Source organism: Anomaloglossus baeobatrachus, chromosome 5 (genome assembly GCF_048569485.1).
Source record: "Anomaloglossus baeobatrachus isolate aAnoBae1 chromosome 5, aAnoBae1.hap1, whole genome shotgun sequence".
Taxonomy (NCBI): domain Eukaryota; kingdom Metazoa; phylum Chordata; class Amphibia; order Anura; family Aromobatidae; genus Anomaloglossus; species Anomaloglossus baeobatrachus.
Window position 1 is genome coordinate 21,294,257 of NC_134357.1, and position 21,810 is coordinate 21,316,066.

The 21,810-nt window shown below is 44.3% G+C and overlaps 2 protein-coding genes across 2 annotated transcripts in view; one reads left to right on the plus strand and one right to left on the minus strand.

The window, feature by feature from the left end:
- The window catches only part of LOC142310678 (trypsin-like), an 81,761-nt gene that overhangs the window by 51,371 nt on the left and 8,580 nt on the right, over nt 1-21,810 (plus strand). The gene's annotated exons all lie outside the window — the stretch shown is intronic.
- Nucleotides 1,943-11,248, minus strand: LOC142310684 (trypsin-like). The gene is made up of 5 exons (XM_075348267.1): nt 11,191-11,248; nt 10,873-11,026; nt 7,855-8,108; nt 6,111-6,247; nt 1,943-2,092 (listed from the first exon to the last, which is right to left on the minus strand). The coding sequence occupies exons 1-5, from the start codon at nt 11,228-11,230 to the stop codon at nt 1,943-1,945; spliced, it is 735 nt and encodes a 244-aa protein (XP_075204382.1). The 5' UTR covers nt 11,231-11,248.

Here is a 21,810-nt window from a genome sequence, read left to right on the forward strand (position 1 = left end):
AGTAGGGACAACGTTCTTCTCATTTTTCCATCTGTGAACATAGAGCTGATGTGCCTTGCCAAAAAGTTCTATTTTTGTCTCGTCTGTCTATAGGACATTCTCCCAGAAGCTTTGTGGCTTGTCAATATGTAGTTTGGCAAATTCCAGTCTGGCTTTTTATGAGTTTTTTTCAACAATGGTGTCCTCCTTGGTCGTCTCCCATGAAGTACACTTTGGCTCAAGTAACGATGGATGATGCGATCTGACACTGATGTTCCTTGAGCTTGAAGTTCACCTTTAATCTCTTTAGAAGTTTTTCTCAGCTCTTGTGTTACCATTCGCATTATCCGTCTCTTTGATTTTTCATTATTTTTCCTCTTGTGGCCATGTCCAGGGAGGATGGCTACAGTCCCATGGATCTTAAATCTCTGAATAATATGTGCAACTGTAGTAACAGGAATATCAAGCTGCTTGGAGATGGTCTAATAACATTTACCTTTAACACTAGAAGTCCCAGAAATTTCGAGCTCCATAGGGTTCCAATGGTAGAAATGTTAAATGACCCCTCTCTGGGACTTCTAGTGTTAACACTAGAAGTCCCAGAAATTTCGAGCTCCCCCCTGAAGTCCCGAAAGAGGGTCAAATGACCAAATACAATAAACTGAATAGAACTATTTACAAACTAAATGGCTAAACTCAATGGAAAACAACAACCTCCTGTGGTGCGACAGTAATGGCCTTAATTACAGAACAAAAGACGGTGATTATAGGATGTTAGCTAAAATCCTTCAGGTCATTCGACCCGTCTCTGGGTTCCAAAGGTAGAAATGTTAAATGACCCCTCTCTGGGACTTCTAGTGTTAACATGCTTGTCTATAATGTTCTTTCTAATCTCCTGAGACAACTCTTTCCTTTGCTTCCTTTGGTCCATGCTGAGTGTTGTACACACCATGTCACCAAACAGCACAGTGAGTATCTGTAGCCCTATATACAGGCCCACTGACTGACTACAAGATTGTAGACACCTGTGATGCTAATTAGTGGGCACACCTTGATTGAACATGTCCCTTTTGTCACATTATTTTCAGGGGCATCATCATTTCTGTCCAGGCCTGTTTCATGACTTTTATTTTTTTTTAAATTCTGTTAAAGCAGAAAAGTCGCAATGTCTGACTTTCATTTGTTCATTTTCATAGATTTTTTTTATTTATTATTACTTTAGTCAGATTCAAGTTATTTCTGTGACCATTGTGGGTTTTTCTTTTATTAAACGAGGGGCGAGGTGTACCAACAATTTTGACCACGTGTGTAACTAAAGTCTATATATTTTGAGTTAATCCATAAATAACATTTTCAATCTCATTGCTCTTATCTGTCCCGTGTGAACAGTGATAACTACAAAGATGATGATACAATTAGAATAGGGTATGCCTGTATTTTTTCATTTTTCTAATTTTACCATTTGAGACTTCACTCCAGCTATAAAATCTCATATTAAATTCCTGTTGTCTGCACAAATACAGTATTTTTTTTTTCGTGACTACAGTTAATAGATGTCTTCTTTTAGATAGAGGCTAAAAACATATTTGTATTGTCACCCAAAGCCAGGTAGCTGCCGCCAAGGCTGAGATGCATATGATTATACCCTAGTCTTACCGGTTAATGTGTATTCTCACTATGGAACCCAATGCTGCAGCACTTGGTGATAATGAACAGCTCATTAGGGGAGAGGGCACATGCGTTTTAATCATAAGACTTGATGACAATTGGAATCTAACTAACCTCAATAAACATTGAAGAATATTAAATTGACCTACATGGACAGGTCCTTTAACCTTCCCGTATTACATACATTGTAAGCTGTGATTTGTTTTAACTGTTTATTGAGCCATGAACTGCCACAAAGTTGTGAGATATAACAAAGAAGAGTAACAGAAGAAGACAATCAGAAGAGGGAAAATGTTTAGTTGGCGGCAACGGTGCTGGAGATCCAGGCGTTGTAGTTGCAGACCTTGGTGTAGACACCAGGATAGTTCCTGAGGGCACAGCCGTATCCCCAGGACACAATACCCTGGAGCTGTCCGTTAGAGACCACGGGTCCACCAGAGTCACCCTGTGAAGATACAAAGTCAAATTATTACATTTTTAAAGCGGTACGGAAGAGAAGAACATCATGTATCAATATTCTAAAAGATGAGACCAGGTATACATTTATGTAAAGAGCTACCGCTGATGAGTTCTGTTGACCATATGGTGTTACCGACCTGTTTCTGACTATATCTATGCATGCACCGGATAGCAGAAAGCTCATATGGCCAACCACTAACCCTGTCTCATTCTTCTTGGTAAGACCAAACATGTATGGGTACGCCATGGAAAGAGAGGAATAAGCCTCTACTAGAAACCTTTGTTGGTGACCTATCTCTTCTAAGTACATATATTGGGGCATTTTAATCTCTGTATCTGGTGTTTGTAGTCATGGGCATGTTATAGTGGAAAGGGAAATATGGATAAATCTGCTTCTCTTCTGGTCAAGGAGATATCCAATGGAGATGATGGTGTTGAACAAGAGAGCAGTTTTATTAATCTACACGTTCCAGAGTTGAACAAACGCCTTCATCAGGGAGAAACTGGGCATATTGGGACACACCATATATATTAGATTTGGTTGGTTTTACCAAAAATGATGGATTTGGCCAATGGTGGCTTCATCCAGTCCATCTTAGCTCGTCGGTGTTCGGCAAAGGTTCTGTCATTGTTCATCTACTGTCTATAGCAGAGGTCTCAAACACATGGACCCTGAGGCTGCTTGTTGTGGCCCGCAGACCCCGTAACAATCGCAGCGCCATGTCCGAGGGTCGGCACTAGCAGGACTTTACTACAATTGAATCATTTGTGGTGCCGCACAGAGGAGCATTATATCAATGGCTGCTGCCTGCCAATCAGATGCAAGGAAGTGACGTCGCTATATGACATCACATCCTTGCATTTGATTGGCTGGCGGTAGCCATTGGCATAACCCAGACAGCTCCTCTGTGCGTCACCGTCCTGCCGGCGCTGGCCCCTGGGCATAGAGCTGTGATCGTCACGGGCTGCAACAAGCAGGTACGTGCTCACGATCAGGACCCACAGCATCCTGGACACGGCGGGTCCTGACCTGCGGGGCCGCAAGTCTCCTCCTTAGGAGACCACAGCTACCCGTGCCCGCGATCAGGGTTCAGGGTCTCCTCGCTGTGTTCTCCCTAGGGAGTGCATGCGAATCCGCAGCATAAATTCACATGCTGCAGCCTCTGCAAGCCGCACCGCAGGTCAGTTTTCACTGTTGGGCCGCACAAGCACAGTGGACATGGGATTTTTAGAAATACCATCAAATCTGCTTGTACTGTACAATGCAGCATTTTGGATGCAGCTGAATCATGCTGTATTCAAAACACTGCAAACACTGATCGTGGGCACACCGGCAACGGAGGAAAGGTGAGAATTTTTTTTTTGCATGTTATTAAAGGATGGCCACAATACCACAAGGATGAGCACAGTAGTGCAGGACACAATACAACACTGCAGGGCACAAGGATGAGCACAATACTACTGGGCACAATACTACAAGGATGAGCACAATACTACAAGGATGAGCACAATACTACTGGGCACAATACCACAAGAATGGGCACAATATTACTGGGCACAATGCTACAAGGATGAGCACAATATTACTGGGCACAATGCTACAAGGATGAGCACAATACTACTGGGCACAATACTACAAGGATGGGCACAATACTACTGGGCACAATACTACAAGGATGGGCACAATACTACAAGGATGAGCACAATACTACAAGGATGAGCACAATACTACTGGGCACAATACTACAAGGATGGGCACAATACTACTGGGCACAATACCACAAGAATGGGCACAATATTACTGGGCACAATGCTACAAGGATGAGCACAATATTACTGGGCACAATATTACAAGGATGAGCACAATACTACAAGGATGGGCACAATACTACTGGAGACAATACTACAAGGATGGGCACAATACTACTGGGCACAATACCACAAGGATGGGCACAATACTTCTGGGCATAATGCTACAAGAATGAGCACAATACTACAAGGATGGGCACAATACTACTGGGCACAATACCACAAGGATGGGCACAATACTACAAGGATGAGCACAATACTACAAGGATGAGCACAATACTACTGGGCACAATACTACAAGGATGGGCACAATACTACTGGGCACAATACCACAAGAATGGGCACAATATTACTGGGCACAATGCTACAAGGATGAGCACAATATTACTGGGCACAATGCTACAAGGATGAGCACAATATTACTGGGCACAATATTACAAGGATGAGCACAATACTACAAGGATGGGCACAATACTACTGGAGACAATACTACAAGGATGGGCACAATACTACTGGGCACAATACCACAAGGATGGGCACAATACTTCTGGGCATAATGCTACAAGGATGAGCACAATACTACAAGGATGGGCACAATACTACTGGGCACAATACCACAAGGATGGGCACAATACTACTGGGCACAATATTACAAGGATGAGCACAATACTACTGGGCACAATATTACAAGGATGAGCACAATACTACTGGGCACAATATTACAAGGATGAGCACAATACTACAAGAATGGGCACAATACTACTGGGTACAATACCACAAGGATGGGCACAATACTACTGGGCACAATATTACAAGGATGAGCACAATACTACAAGGATGGGCACAATACTGCTGGGCCCAATACTACAAGGATGAGCACAATACTACAAGAATGGGCACAATACTACTGGGCACAGTACCACAAGGATGGGCACAATACTTCTGGGCATAATACTACAAGGATGGGCGCAATACTACAAGAATGGACACAATACTACTGGGCACAATACCACAAGGATGGGCACAATACTACTTTGCACAATATTACAAGGATGAGCACAATACTACAAGGATGGGCGCAATACTACTGGGGACAATACTACAAGGATGGGCACAATACTACAAGAATGGGCACATTACTACTGGGCACAATACCACAAGGATGGGCATAATACTACTGGGCACAATACCACAAGGATGGGCATAATACTACTGGGCATAATGCTACAAGGATGATAACAATACTGCTGGGCACAATATGACAAGGATGAGCACAATACTATTGGGCACAAAATTACAAGGATGAGCACAATACTACTGAGCACAATATTACAAGGATGGGCACAATACTACTGGGCACAATATTACAAGGATGGGCACAATACCAAAAAGATGAGCACAATACTACTGGGCACAATATTACAAGGATGAGCGCAATACTACAAGAATGGGCACATTACTACTGGGCACAATACCACAAGGATGGGCATAATACTACTGGGCATAATGCTACAAGGATGAGAACAATACTGCTGGGCACAATATGACAAGGATGAGCACAATACTATTGGGCACAAAATTACAAGGATGAGCACAATACTACTGGGCACAATATTACAAGGATTGGCACAATACCAAAAAGATGAGCACAATACTACTGGGCACAATATTACAAGGATGAGCGCAATACTACAGGGCACAAGGATGGGCACAATACCACAAGGACTTGCACAATACTAAAAGGATGGGCACAATACTACTGGGCACAATATCACAAGGATGGAGGACATTACTACAGGGCACAAAGATGGGGACATTACTACAATATCTTGGCTAAGAATACTATATGATGCTGCTAATTTTTTAAACAATATCACAAGAAGGTGATAAAATTCAAAATAAAGCATGACTTTTTTTTTTGCACCATTAAAAATGCTTTCTTAAGCATTAAAAGTGCAGGTTTGTTCTAATAAGCAAATGTTCAAAAAAGTGATCCAAAGATGTATAGAAAAAAAACCATGAATTCATTAAAAATGTCACTTTGTCCTGCAAAGAATGCGGCCACTCTCAATTTTTTTTTTCTATATGCGGCCCATACACCCAGCTGAGTTTGAGACCCCTGGTCTATAGGAACCTATACTGTCCCATCTTAGGTTTACAAATCTGAAAACTATGAGATTGAAAATCCACATTACCTGGCAGGAATCTTTGCCTCCTTCCAAGTATCCAACACAGATCATGTTTCCGGTGATTTCTCCGGGGTAGGCGTTGCTACACTGGGCGGCGGTCAGGACGGGGGTGTCCACGCACTGGAGGAGGTTGGGCATGTTTGCTACAAGTAAATTTACATAAAATATTAGCATATTGTGTGTAGGCCTCAAAATTATTAACTATAAATTATAAAACTCTAAAAAAAGAGAAAATCAATCATCACTGTTTGTACTTATTCTCTTGTACTATCTCATGAAAGCTCAGTGCTCCTGGATACAGCATGGTTTCTTCCATACATAAATAATATTTGTACAAAACCTCCATCTAAGCTGTGAAAAAGCTCAAAAAATTATTTTAGAAATTCAGCATCATGTAACCTCTGAAAAATTCCATTTAAAAAATAAGATTCATCATCTTACTTTTACTTTTAACATTTTACACATCAAATCCTCAGCAAAAGATGGTGATGAGATAAATGGAGTTTTTATCTAAAGATTCTGTTTTGATATCTGTCTAATGGGGCATATGGTGCCGGTCCTCCTGGTTGAGAGAATAACTACAGTAAGTAGCAATATATTAGCTCTTTGTGACTTGAAAGTTTCTCAGAGATTTCAATTATATGTCTATGAAGACTAAAATGCCTGACATTTCTGATTTTTCACTCATTTATCCCCTATAGAATTGTATTTTAGTTGTTTATTAATAAGTTCCATCCCTTGAGCAGTCTCCACCTCTGAGCAGTCTCCACCTCTGAGCAGTCTCCTTCCTGAGTAGTCTCTATTCATGTGCAGTCTCCATCCCTGAGCAGTCTCTTTATTGATTAGCCTCCACTCATGTGCAGTCTTCACCACTGAGCAATCTCCACCCCTGAGCAATCTCCTTCCAAAGTAGACTCCACTCATGAGCAGTCGCCACCCCTTAGCAGTTTCCACCTCTGAGCAGTCTCCTTCCTGAGTAGCCTCTACTCATGAACAGTCTCCACCTATCAGCAGTCTGCTTTCTGAGTAGCCTCTACTCATGAGCAGTCTCCATCCCTGAGCAGTCTCTTTATTGAGTAGCCTCCACTCATGAGCAGTCTTCACCACTGAGCAATCTCCACCCCTGATCAGTCTCTTTCCTTAGTAGCCTCTGGTTATGAGCAGTCTCCACCCCTGAGCAATCTCCTTCCAAAGTAGACTCCACTCATGAGCAGTCTCCACCCCTTAGCAGTTTCCACCTCTGAGCAGTCTCCTTCCTGAGTAGCCTCTACTCATGAACAGTCTCCACCTATCAGCAGTCTGCTTTCTGAGTAGCCTCTACTCATGAGCAATCTCCACTTCTGAGCAGTTTCCTTCCTGAGTAGCCTTTTCTCATTATAAGTCTCCACACCTGAACAGTCTCTTTATGGAGTAGCCTCCACCCCTGAGCGGTCTCCACCCCTGAGCAGTCTCTACAACTGAGCAGATTCCACCCCTGAGCAGTCTCCTTTCTCAGGTAGCCTCTATTCACGAGCAGTCTCCATCCCTGAGCAGACTCTTTCCTGAGCAGCGTTTACTCATGATCAGTCTCCACCCCTGAGCAGTCTTTATTGCGTAGCCTCCATCTATGAGCAGTCTACACCCCTGAGTAGTTTTCACCCCTGAACAAATTCCAGCTACGTACATGATGATGACTACTTAACATGATTACTAACTACATAACAATATTTTTTTTAATTCTCATAAATATATTCTGTATGTCTTGACTTACTTCCACTGCTGAGGGTGTTGCCCCATCCGGCGATCAGACAGCTGGTGCCAGCAGCGGGGCAGCCACCGGGCAGGCCAATAGGCTGGACGTAGGAGTTGACGGAGGCGGCAGAGGCCAGCTTGATCAACATGATGTCATTGTCCAGGGTCCAGGAGCTGTAGCTGGCGTGTCTGATGACTCTGGAGGAGCTGATGAACTGCTCGGTACCTTCACTGACGGCGATGTTGTGCTCTCCCAGTCTGACCTGTACGCTCCTGGAAGAAGATATAGTTTTGTTTTCATAATCATTTGGGGTTTTGATTTTTTTCTCCCCTTTTTCCAAAAACTTTTTTTTTTATATTTTTCTATCGATATAGCTGTTTGATAGCTTGCTTTTTTGGTTTTTGTGGGTTGAGTTGTAGTGTTGAATGACATTATTCATTTTACCATATAATGTACTTAAAAGTGGGAAAAAAAAATCCAAGAGTAATGAAATGATACAAAATTGGAAATTCTGTCATTCTTTTTCAGGTTTTTTTTTTGTCCTTGCATTCACTATGTAGTAAAGTTGACCTGGAACTCTCCTGGTCAGTAACATGACTTCGAGAATATAATACAAATATTGTCTAGTTTTTTTTCAAAATTAAGTTGAGTAAAACAATCTGAAATATGTAAAAAAAAAATATATATTTTTGTCGCCATTTTCTGAAACCCGTAAACTTATTTTTCTGTATATGGAACTGAAGGAAAGTTTTTTGTTTTTTTTTCTTTGCATGTGGAGCATATTGAATACTTTTTATGGTATTTCTTAAGAAAAAGTGGTGAAAAAAGGAAATATAGCGTGTATGTATATGCAACTGTCACGCTCGGGTCAGGAGAGCCGCCGGAGTTACGACGTGATTGTCGTCCTCATTATATGGCCATCTGATTGCAACTTTTACATGATTTTAAATAGCAAGATGTGTGGACGTTGTGCAACCGCACACTAAACATAAAATATAACTTTTAATGGTGCTCATTTAAAACGAGTAAACCTCATAAAAACGTGAGTATAAAATGAGAAAACCCAAGCAGGCGGTTCCCTGTACATGTGACCTCTAATATAGCACTGAGGTGACATAATAGTGACCCAGTCCAGCTAGTGTTTTGTGCGCTCTACCCAAACCAGGGCCCATTTGAGCTTGGTGACCACTGCTTTAGGTATTCTCATTTTATACTTACGTTTTTATGATGTTTACTCGTTTTAAATGAGCACCATTAAAAGTTATATTTTATGTTTAGAGTGCGGTTGCAAAATGTCCACTCATCTTGCTATTTAAATTTGTCTTTTGGTAGTGTGAGTTGGTATCTTGCTATATAAACCTTTAAATGATGCTGCCACTGAATTAAAGTGGCACTTAAATAGTTAAAAAGCATCTGTGAAGCCCCATTACCTGCAGGTCGCCTCAGGGTCTTCACGTGTTGGGGATCTTCTGGCCACAGGTAGGTCAGGTTAACTTCAATAGGAATTGTGACGCCACTCTCGGTAATTGCGGTCAGGGGGTGACCGCCACTGCAGTTTAGAGAGCTTCTGGGGCCGATGGTAAATGCAGTCTGGTGTTATGGCCTCCCGAGAGTGAGGCTGGCCCTAGGGGCTCAGGTGTAAGTGTGTAGTACCACAAGTCGCAGAAGAACTCACACACAGGCAGCAATGTCTTTCAGGGTTTATACTCGCTTTCAGATGGTAGCTGTGAGTCAACCCGGGCGATGCTATGACGAATCAGGTGGAACCAGGTATCCTTCAGGCTGATCCAGGGGTGACTGCTGACTCGCCTTCCTAGCCCTTCTTGTTTGGGGTGACTCCTTACTTGTAGTACTGTGGGAATCACCCAGGGAAGTTGCAACTGCCGTTCTTCCCTTTCTGGCCCGTTTGCTGACAGAGTGTACCAAGTAATACTGGCAGCTTACTTTCTTTTACTTATGGGCCCTCTCATTTTTGTTGATGCTGCGGACTCTGTGTGGTTCGGTGCGGTACATCCAGCACCCTCAACAGCAGGTTTAGCAGGCCGAGTAGATGGGTTCCTGCTCTAGGGACCTGTTTCCCTGTGGGGGCTTGGCCTACCGGTAGTCCCCTTACTCAACAACCTCTTCACTAGGTGGTTTTCAGGCAGCCCTACTGGGTAGCCGCTCTCCCCCGCCAGCAGCCACTACAGGTGCAGGGTCTGACAGTGTCCTGCTATTCTGCTCAATACCTCAGACGCGGTTGTTCCACTCCTACTCCTTTGACTGCCACTGCACACTCTCTAGCTTCCAGTCCCACTACCCACCACTAGCTGGGATGTGAGGGCTACGCCCCCTCCCTGGGTCTGCCCAGGGGTCCCCTCTAAGCTGTGTGTGTGTCCTGGTTACTACATGTCTGTATGTGTCCACACCCTAGTCAGCCTTTGGGATTACCTGTTTGTACTGACCCCGCATGGTGCCTGACCAGGTCAGGGGCGCCACACATCAATTGTGGCTAGCAGTGTTTGCTGCTAAGGCAGATGCTGGCTGTGTTTAACAGCCAGCATCTTCCTTTGCCAATTGCATTTCAGCTTTGCTATCTACTTATTGAAGTTTGCCAGGTGTCATGCAGGTTCATTACCTGAGCCTGCTCCATACACGTGCACCCAGATTATGACATACAGGGTACACAAAGTGCTCTCAATTAATTAGAGGGGTTCTCCATTGATAGTCATGACTATTTTATGTTTTGGAATCTGACCTGTAACAAAAATTAAATATTTAACAATATTACAGTCCCACAAAACCTTCTTAATTCATTTTCTGGTATTATACTGCATGGAACTTGCTGCAATTTCCAATATGTCCGTGATAAACTTTTTTTTTACGTGAAAATGATGGCCATCTACAAATACACAATTTACGATACGGGACAGGTTTCGATACCACAATAACTCTTTGCTACTCCACAACAATAAAGAACAGTAAAAATGAAGGTAAAAAGTTGCGGACTTAATTGGCTTCAATAATTCAGTTTTGGTCATAGTTGTGGTAACTTACGCCTTGTAGCAGTGAGCGGCGGAGACCACCCACAGGCTGTTGATCAGGGATCCACCACAGAAGTGGTAGCCGGAGTTCAGGGACACGATATAGGGGACGGAGTTCTTGGCGCAGGTGTAGCCTCCTACAATCTTGTCATCATCCTCAAAAGCAGCTGAGAAGATAACAATAAATCGGGTTATATATTGCTACATTGGTGTCTCTATAACAAAAAGGTTAGGTATATGATAACAAAAAAGGCAAAAAAAATCCTCAAAAAAGCATAAAAATATATCAAAAACTAAACAAAAGGACTTTGGAAGGAAGCACCGGACTCACCAGCAGCTCCGAGGAGCACACAGATCAGGAGGAACTTCATGATAGATCCAGAATGAGCATGGAGGGGAAACCACCGATATTTATACCCAAAAAGTTATCACCCGTCTACCACCTCGTTACCCAAGAGAAAGTTAATGAATATCCATATAACCTAAAATATACATATAATCTATGGATGAAGGTCACTTTGGAATGTTTTTGTAATCAGTGGCTGATAATTTTCCATCTTCGAAAGAAAAGTGGTCATATGTTATGCTTCTTTTCTTGGGTTATATCACTATAATTGATACAGTAACATTTATGTGCGACATCATGGCATGGGAGTGGTTGCACATGTCCTACCGGCAGCATAGGTCTAAGGACATTATATCTAACTCTAGATGTTTGGCTTGTTATTTCCCTTGGATTTTGCTATAAATTATAAAATATCTTTCAGTTCAATTCCAATTCAATAAATTAGCTCAGCTCTCATATGATTAGAATGTGATTTATACAAAATAGGTGCAAAAACCTCAGTGATTCATCGGAGAAAAGTTACTATTGAACTGTTAGACTGACAGACTGATAACACAGGTTATTACTATTGATGGGCGAGCGTGCTCGATTGAGCATTGGGGTGCTTGAGATGTTCTATAATCAATGGAGTATCCTGCTACTCAGGTGCCTTGCTCAAGTTCAGCCACTAAACAAGCGAGCATTACCTGCCAATCATGGTAATATCATAACCATGTTGGCTACTGGCTGTACTGTGATTGACCGGCCGCATTGCGTCATCAGTTCTATATAAGACTCGGTGACGCCATGCTCGGCGCACAGTACCCTGAAATAGTGTTTGGAGAGTTTCTCCTGGAGAAGGGACAATATTTTATAGCATCATAGTACCTGCTGGTGCAACAATAAACCAAAAGTCCTTTCCAGGGATAATTCTATAATAATAACATTGCTTTTAGCTGCATTTAGTGTAGGGCAAGCTGCTGGAGAAGGGATAGTGTATTAGAGGCATGTAGGCAGGGATTCTAGCCTTAAAGATGTTACTGCTGCAACCTAAAACCAAAAGTCCTTTTCAGGCTTACATCTATTCTACACAAACTTTTAAAAATGGTGGCTAACTAATGGGCCAGTGGAGTGTGAATAGGACCAACAAAGTAGCTGTGATAGCCAAAAAAACTAAAGAAACCAAATAAGAAGATAAGCAGATTAATAAAATAGTAGATTTTTATTGAAGAAAATATTTAAAAAAAATATGACCAACAGGAAAAAATTTGAAAAAATACAGTATATACAGATATGGATGCAAAATTATTTCTCAAATCATTGAAAAAAAAAATAAAAAAAAAAATATATAAATATGTATATATATATATACTGTATATATACAGTGCCTACAAGTAGTATTCAACCCCCTGCAGATTTAGTAGGTTTGATAAGATGCAAATAAGTTAGAGCCTGCAAACTTCAAACAAGGGCAGGATTTATTAACAGATGCATAAATCTTACAAACCAACAAGTTATGTTGCTCAGTTAAATTTTAATAAATTTTCAACATAAAAGTGTGGGTCAATTATTATTCAACCCCTAGGTTTAATATTTTGTGGAATAACCCTTGTTTGTAATTACAGCTAATAATCGTCTTTTATAAGACCTGATCAGGCCGGCACAGGTCTCTGGAGTTATCTTGGCCCACTCCTCCATGCAGATCTTCTCCAAGTTATCTAGGTTCTTTGGGTGTCTCATGTGGACTTTAATCTTGAGCTCCTTCCACAAGTTTTCAATTGGGTTAAAGTCAGGAGACTGACTAGGCCACTGCAACACCTTGATTTTTTCCCTCTTGAACCAGGCCTTGGTTTTCTTGGCTGTGTGCTTTGGGTCGTTGTCTTGTTGGAAGATGAAATGACGACCCATCTTAAGATCCTTGATGGAGGAGCGGATGTTCTTGGCCAAAATCTCCTGGTAGGCCGTGCTATCCATCTTCCCATGGATGCGGACCAGATGGCCAGGCCCCTTGGCTGAGAACCAGCCCCACAGCATGATGCTGCCACCACCATGCTTGACTGTAGGGATGGTATTCTTGCGGTCGTATGCAGTGCCATCCAGTCTCCAAACGTCACGTGTGTGGTTGGCACCAAAGATCTCGATCTTGGTCTCATCAGACCAGAGAACCTTGAACCAGTCTGTCTCAGAGTCCTCCAAGTGATCATGAGCAAACTGTAGACGAGCCTTGACATGACGCTTTGAGAGTAAAGGTACCTTATGGGCTCGTCTGGAACGGAGACCATTGCGGTGGAGTACGTTACTTATGGTATTGACTGAAACCAATGTCCCCACTGCCATGAGATCTTCCCGGAGCTCCTTCCTTGTTGCCCTTGGGTTAGCCTTGACTCTTTGGACAAGCCTGGCTTCGGTATGGGTGGAAACTTTCAAAGGCTGTCCAGGCCGTGTAAGGCTAACAGTAGTTCCATAAGCCTTCCATTTCCGGATGATACTCCCAACAGTGGAGACAGGTAGGCTCAACTCCTTGGAAAGGGTTTTGTACCCCTTGCTAGCCTTGTGACTCTCCACGATCTTGTCTCTGATGGCCTTGGAATGCTCCTTTGTCTTTCCCATGTTGACCAAGTATGAGTGCTGTTCACAAGTTTGGGGAGGGTCTTAATTAGTCAGAAAAGGCTGGAAAAAGAGATAATTAATCCAAACATGTGAAGCTCATTGTTCTTTGTGCCTTAAATACTTCTTAATACTTTAGGGGAAGCAAACAGAATTCTTGTGGTTTGAGGGGTTGAATAATAAATGACCCTCTGAATAAACTTTTCACAATTTAAAAAAAAAATAAAAAAAGAAATAACATTCTTTTTTGCTGCAGTGCATTTCACACTTCCAGGCTGATCTACAGTCCAAATGTCACAATGCCAAGTTAATTCCGAATGTGTAAACCTGCTAAATCTGCAGGGGGTTGAATACTACTTGTAGGCACTGTATATATATATATATATATATATATATATATATATATATGTTGTGAGACAGGGAATATAGCTCAGCTGGGATCTTTGCTTTGGTCCAAGCGAGTGGCTGTGGATTCACAGATGACAGCGGCAGACGGGCAGGTTCCAAACAGATACGGCCACTGCCGTGTTTATTGTGTACACTTATCCCTCAATGTTACACATGCAAAAACAGGAAAATAAACGTCTAAGGCCGTCTGGCCACTAACTAACAATAGAATGCTAACTACAAAATAAACCTATGTAACAAACAAAACAGTATTCTCATACTGTGTGGGTTCCTCAGCACAGCCAGTGGAGGTATGGAGTCTCAGCCCCAGCAGCCATGAGCCTGTACCTCTCCTCAGCAGCCTCTCTGTTCTGAATGCCTCCTGATTATTTCAGCTGATCCAGTGAGGAATCAAAACCCTGGATTGAATGTGGAGAAGGGAGCAACCAGTCCCACTGCCATTCCTACTGATTGCTCCAGGAAAAAACGAGCCCAAAATTACAATGAAATAAACAGGCTTCAGTGACTAACTTATTGCTGAGCCAGATATAACTTTCCCAACTTTTCCCAGCCCATTTGCATGGGCCAACCGCTCCACAATCAATACATGGAGACATATGAAATGAACCGAGGGGAAACATACCTGTTCTCTAGTACTTCTCCCCTCGGCATCTCACATACTCCCCCCCTCTGTTCGAGCCCGTGGGGTCGGACACAATGACTCAGCAAGCAGTGCGTTCTAGATAACGCGTCTGCATTCCCATGCGCCGTGCCTGCTCTGTGCTCCACTGAAAATTTAAAATTTTGTAACGCCAAGAACAAGCGTGTCACCCGCGCATTGCCCTCTTTTGCCTGGGACATCCATGTCAGGGGTGAATGGTCTGTCACTAGCCTAAATCGTCGTCCTAGTAAATAATAGCGCAGGGTTTCCAGGGCCCACTTCACAGCTAAGGTTTCTCGCTCAACCACACTGTATTTTTGTTCTGCCTCCGTAAGTTTTCTGCTTAGATAGCCCACTGGGTGTTCCTCGCCATTCACTTCTTGTGAAAACACTGCGCCGAGGCCAACACCAGAGGCATCTGTTTGAACAATAAACTCTCGTGTAAAGTTTGGGGTAACCAACACTGGTTGGTCACATAAAGCCTTTTTCAACCTTTGAAAGGCGTCCTCTGCTTCTGCGTTCCACTTTATTGAGACAGAGGTTGACCCCTTGGTAAGATTCGTGAGTGAGGCTGCGATGGTAGCAACATTTTTGATGAACCGCCGGTAATAACCAACGATCCCCAAAAAGGCTCTGACCTGTCTTTTGGTGACCGGTTGTGACCAATTCTGAATGGCGTCCACTTTGTTTGCCTGAGGTTTTATAACTCCTCTACCAATGATGTATCCCAGATAGCGAGCTTCTTCCAACCCCAATGTACACTTCTTGGGATTGGCAGTCAAGCCGGCAGTCCTTAGAGAGTCCAAGACAGCTTGCACCTTTGGCAAATGAGTTTCCCAGTTATCACTAAAGATAATGATATCGTCCAAATATGCGGATGCATACTGGACATGGGGCTTTAGGACAATATCCATTAGTCGTTGGAAGGTGGCTGAGGCTCCATGCAAACCAAATGGCATATCCCGGTACTGGAACAGTCCCTGTGGCGTAACAAAGGCAGTTTTCTCTTTGGCAGAGTCAGTGAGGGGAATCTGCCAATAACCTTTTGTTAAGTCAATAGTGGATATGTATCTGGCTGAACCAAGTCTCTCTATAAGTTCATCAACTCTTGGCATGGGGTAGGCATCGAATTTCGATACCTCATTCAACTTGCGAAAATCATTACAGAACCGGATAGTCCCATCGGGCTTGGGCACCAGCACGATAGGACTAGCCCACTCACTCCGGGACTCCTCAATAACTCCGAGCGCCAGCATTTTCTCTACTTCCCGGGCAATGGCTTGTCTCCGAGCTTCAGGAATTCGATACGGTTTTAACCGTACACGTGTCTGAGGGTCGGCGACAATGTCATGTTTAATTAGGTGAGTACGGCCAGGTAGTTCTGAAAAAATATCTGCATTTCTCTGTACGAACTCCTTGGTTTCTTGTATTTGGGTCTTGGATAGCGTGTCTTCAATACCCACCTCTGGTGGTACTATCTGGGGGTCACTTACCTCAGATGTTGGTGCCACTCGAGGCCCACTATCAAGGGTAGTTTCCACTACCAGACTCTCTCTGTCCCGCCAGGACTTAAGCAAGTTTACGTGGTAGATTTGTTGGGGTTTTCTCTTGTCTGGTTGGTGTACCTTATAATTCACTTCACCTATTCTTTCCAGCACCTCGTATGGCCCCTGCCATTTTGCAAGAAATTTATTTTCTACAGTAGGTACCAAGACTAACACTTGATCCCCGGGTTGAAAAACTCGTGTTATAGCCGCCCGGTTGTACACCCTGCTTTGGGCGCGTTGTGCGCGCTCCAAACATTCTTTGACTATTGGCATAACTGCCGCAATTCTGTCCTGCATAAGTGTTATATGTTCAACTACACTGCGGTAAGGAGTCACCTCTTGCTTCCAAGTCTCCTTGGCAATATCCAACAGGCCTCTGGGACACCGCCCATAGACCAATTCAAAAGGTGAAAAACCCGTGAAGGATTGGGGTACCTCTCGTATAGCGAACAAGAGATATGGCAGGAGAGTATCCCAATCCCTCCCGTCCTTATCCACTACCCTTTTCAACATCCCCTTTAAAGTTTTATTAAAGTGCTCGACCAGACCGTCCGTCTGAGGGTGATACACTGAGGTACGCAGGTGGGAGATTGTTAGAAATTTACATAGTTCTTTGAGAATACGAGACATAAAGGGGGTCCCCTGATCCGTAAGTATCTCTTTCGGAATGCCTGTGCGAGAAAACATGTTCAAAAGCTCCTTTGAAATTGCTTTTGCATTGGCATTCCGTAAGGGTACAGCCTCCGGATAACGGGTGGCGTAATCCAGTACCACCAAAATGTATTGATGACCCCTGGCAGATTTAACTAATGGACCGACTATATCCATTGCTATCCTCTCAAAGGGCACCTCTATTATTGGCAAGGGTACCAGGGGGCTTCTAAAATGTGTCATAGGCGCAGTCAACTGGCATGTAGGACAGGATTGACAGTACCGAGTTACATCTCCCACCAGACCCGGCCAAAAGAAACGTTGCAGAATACGGTCTTTTGTCTTTTCTCAAGCCAGGTGGCCCCCCAAGGGATGTTTATGTGCCAGGTCTAAAACCACCTGACGAAAGGATTTGGGTACCACTAGCTTTTCCACCACCACTCCTCGCATCTTGTCAATGTGGTATAGCATGCCCTGTTGCACTGCCACATGTGGAAACACATTTTGAGCCCCTGGGTACACTGGGTTTCCCTCAGAGACCTTCACATTTTCCCATGCCCTTGTTAAAGTTGGATCTTGGTGTTGAGCGGTCCCGAAATTATCACGGGCCACCTCAAGACCTGGCATCTCTATAACATCCTCTAGCGTGTCCGCCTCGCCTGCAAACACAGCCAGAGGAGAGTCTACAGATTCTGGTGCTACCCCTGTGTTGGGTCCCCTATCATCTTGTTCCAGTGGCTCAGGGGCTAACCCCAGGGTATCGTTCACCAGTTTTTCTTCAATCGGGGTGTTCACGCCATTTTTAACGTTCCACAAGTCCCAGAATAAGGGAAAGTCTCTCCCCAGGATTACACTATGCAACATAGTCTTTACAATCACCGCCTGATGTCTTTTGGCCCCCAAGGGCGTGGCAAGAGTTACCCAGGCTGTGGGGTAGTTTTTAGTATCGCCATGTATGCAACTAATGCCCACAGTTGAACCTGTTATTACTCCAGGGTCCACCAAGCTAGCATGTACCAAGGTTACTTGACTGCCAGAGTCTAAGATGGCATTCACACTATAGCCGTTGACCTCAATGCAACACACATGTTGTTCATTTCCTGTGAGGATCTCCGCAGCACAGACTGTACGTATAATGACAGACGCCTTGTAGTGTTACAGTCCATAGGCTAATGGGCAGTTAGCAGCTACGTGGCCGAGCCCACGACATCGCCAACACTGTATAGGCCAGTTGGGGACCTCAGTCTGGGCCTGGTGACTTGCTGAGAAATTACACCACTAACATAGTCCTTTGTGGACCTGCTACCCCTAGTTGCAACATTCTCTGTTGGAAAAAGAGTAGTTTTAGCAGGACTTTCAGGCCTTTCAGGCGATTTCCTAGAACCCCAGCAAGGTGAAAGCGTCCCCTGGGGTAGGCTTTCAGAAGCGCTGTAACGCTCGACCATATTCACCAACTGGTCGGCGCTAGTTGGGTCACCCTGTCCGACCCACCTCTGGATCTTAGCCGGTAAGGTTCGCAGGTACTTGTCTAGGACAACACGTTCCACCATCTGTGCGGGCGTCAAAGTTTCTGGTTGCAGCCATTTTTTTACCAGATGGATGAGGTCATGCATTTGTGAACGAGCTGGCTGATGTGCCACAAAAGTCCAAAGATGTAACCGCTGTGCCCGTACATATGTGTTTACTCCCAGCCTTGCCAGGATTTCGCCTTTTAGTTTACTATAGTCCATAGCATCAGCTCCACTTAGATCATTATATGCCTTTTGCGGATCTCCAATCAGAATGGAGCGAGCACTTCAGCCCATTTGTCCACCGGTAAGTGCTCACGTTCTGCAATACGTTCAAACACTGCCAGATATGATTCCACATCATCATCAGCAGTCATTTTAAGTAAAGTCTTTTGTACAGCTTTCCGCGCACTGGCAGGGCTTTGTGCACGGTCCTCCGCGTCTCGCGGCTGCTGAACCAAGTCCTCCTTTATTGCATTTAACTGCTCTTGGTGCATTTGATGCTGCTGCTCCAGCGCCTTTTGGAGGTAAGTATTGGTCTGTTGTTGCCGGGCACTGGCCTGTTGTTGCTGGACATTGGCCTGTTGTAGCTGGGCATTGGTCTGTTGTTGCTGGACATTGGCCTGTTGTTGCTAGACATTGGCCTGTTGTTGGTTAATGTTGGCCAGCACCAACTGTTTCAGCAGCTCCTCCATATTGCTGGTCTCTTGGCTCTTCAGCAGCACAGGAGCTTTCAGCCAGGACATTAACAAGAGACAATGCCCATAGAACGGTTTATCTGCAGCCACAGTCCAATAGCCACTAATGCCCGCATTCAAGACACCATTTGTGAGACAGGGAATATAGCTCAGCTGGAATCTTTGCTTTGGTCCAAGAGAGTGGCTATGGTTCACAGATGACACCGGCAGACAGGCAGGTTCCAAACAGATACGGCCACTGCCGTGTTTATTGTGTACACTTATCCCTCAGTGTTACACATGCAAAAACAGGAAAATAAACGTCTAAGGCCGTCTGGCCACTAACTAACAACAGAATGCTAACTACAAAATAAACCTATGTAACAACAAAACAGTATTCTCTTACTGTGTGGGTTCCTCAGCACAGCCAGTGGAGGTATGGAGTCTCAGCCCCAGCAGCCATGAGCCTGTACCTCTCCTCAGCAGCCTCTCTGTTCTGAATGCCTCCTGATTATTTCAGCTGATCCAGTGAGGAATCAAAACCCTGGCTTGAATGTGGAGAAGGGAGCAACCAGTCCCACTGCCATTCCTACTGATTGCTCCAGGAAAAACCGAGCCCAAAATTACAATGAAATAAACAGGCTTCAGTGACTAACTTATTGTTGAGCCAGATATAACTTTCCCAACTTTTCGCAGCCCATTTGCATGGGCCAACCGCTCCACAATCAATACATGGAGACATATGAAATGAACCGAGGGGAAACATACCTGTTCTCTAGTACTTCTCCCCTTGGCATCTCACAATATATATATATATATATATATATATATATATATAGAGTAACGTAAAATCCCATAATCATATAATGATAAATATCAAAAAATGTCCCGGGAATGGATAAATAAATAAATAAGGGTTATGTAAGTGCCCGTTAAATATATTAAATGTAATGAATAGTGTATCTTCATTGCATAAACCGTGTGACTATATAAATATATAAATAACAAACTAAATACAAAAAAGGGTGTACCTCCCAAAAAAATAAAAATAAAAAAATAAAATTGAGTAAAGGCCGTCTGGCCCTCTGAAAGTTGTGAGGGCTGGCTGCTGGCCCTTTAAAAATTGAGTGCACCTAAAAGTATCTCTCTTAGGGCACAGACACAAGAAGGTGCACAGGTAAAAGCAATGGCCATTTGGACAAAGACTCCTGCCATGCTGAGTACCCTTTCCTATAATCTAGATAAGATAGTATGCATATAGCAAGCTGGGTCAGCTCTTGCCACTTAGGGTACCTTCACACTTAGCGATGCAGCAGCGATCCTTCTACATGGTATGGCAGCTACTGATCAACCAACAACTCGAGAAATTGGTAGTTGAATTGGCACAAAAGCAGCTGCCTAGGAGAGTATGGTTCTTTCCTGGTCACACAATCAGGTATGGATCTGATTTTGTAACATATGGGGCGGCCATGGATGAGGGTCACTTCCATGCCCCACCACGCTACAGAAAAAGGGGCCTCCTGGCTGTGTGTGTTATTACCTTAGCAATACGTCTTTGAAGCCTGCTTAACATGGCAGCCCAGGACCCAGCAAGGTAGAGATGAGTGAGGGAGACCAGATTGCAAAATTAAACTTTTTTACTGAACAAAACGATAAGTATATACAGTACATCAGCAGGACTTCACAGGCTCAGGTGCGTCGCAATGACTCCTCACAACTATACTCAAAATCCATTTAATCTGAGCCATGTTCCTTGGTGTACCTCTGCAGCTTTAATTTTCCAAGGAGAACACATGTCCCAGCTTGGCCATCTTCTTCGATGTGACCCTCAAATCTGACTACACCTAGTATAGATGCTGTTTGATGGAGGCCCAATTGGCCTGAGATAAGGAATCCTTCTGACACTTTACCCTTCCTTACTTCAGAACATGCTGTCCGAGCAGGCCCGGACTGACAGGCAGGAGGGGCGGGACTTCTCCCGGTGGGCTCTCCCGCACTCAGGGCCGGCGTCAGCAGTGCACGCGGCATACCTGGGTAAATGCCGGGGCCCTGGAGAGCCGGGGGGGCCCACTCGGCCTCGTCAGTTCTGGTGCCCCTCGCCTTAGTTCTGCTGCCCCCGGGCCGAGTTCCGTGGGTCCGCAGTCCTCGCCAGGCAGGAATCTGCAGCACCGTCCCTTTAAGGCACGCAGACTTCCTGGTTTGAACTTCATCTGTGGGCAGAGCTACCGACCGGCCTGCTCAGTCCCACAGATGAAGGAGTTGCAGTGCCAGCCAGCGACCCCCAGCACAGCTCTTCTCTCCGGTGCTGTGTGGGCCCCCTCTCCACCGTGACCTGAGCGGTATGTGCCCCCCCCCGCCCCCCCCCCCCGGTGTTGTATGTGCTGGCCCCTGGAGCTGTGTGTGGGCCCCCCAGAGCCGCGTGTGTGGGCCCCTCAGAGCCACGTGTGCGTATGTATGTAGCAGAGCTATGTGTATGTATGTAGCAGATTCATGTATGTATGTAGCAGAGCTATGTGTGTATGTATGCAGCAGAGCTAGGTGTGTATGTATGCAGCAGAGCTATGTGTGTATGTATGCAGCAGAGCTAT

Excerpts from the sequence above, each read along its gene's own strand:
- LOC142310684 (XM_075348267.1), bottom strand. The coding sequence starts at position 11,230 with ATGAAGTTCCTCCTGATCTGTGTGCTCCTCGGAGCTGCTG. Across the intron at positions 11,027-11,190 it reads TGTGCTCCTCGGAGCTGCTG|CTGCTTTTGAGGATGATGAC; the intron begins GTGAGTCCGGTG and ends TTATCTTCTCAG. Across the intron at positions 2,093-6,110 it reads GAGGCAAAGATTCCTGCCAG|GGTGACTCTGGTGGACCCGT; the intron begins GTAATGTGGATT and ends GTATCTTCACAG.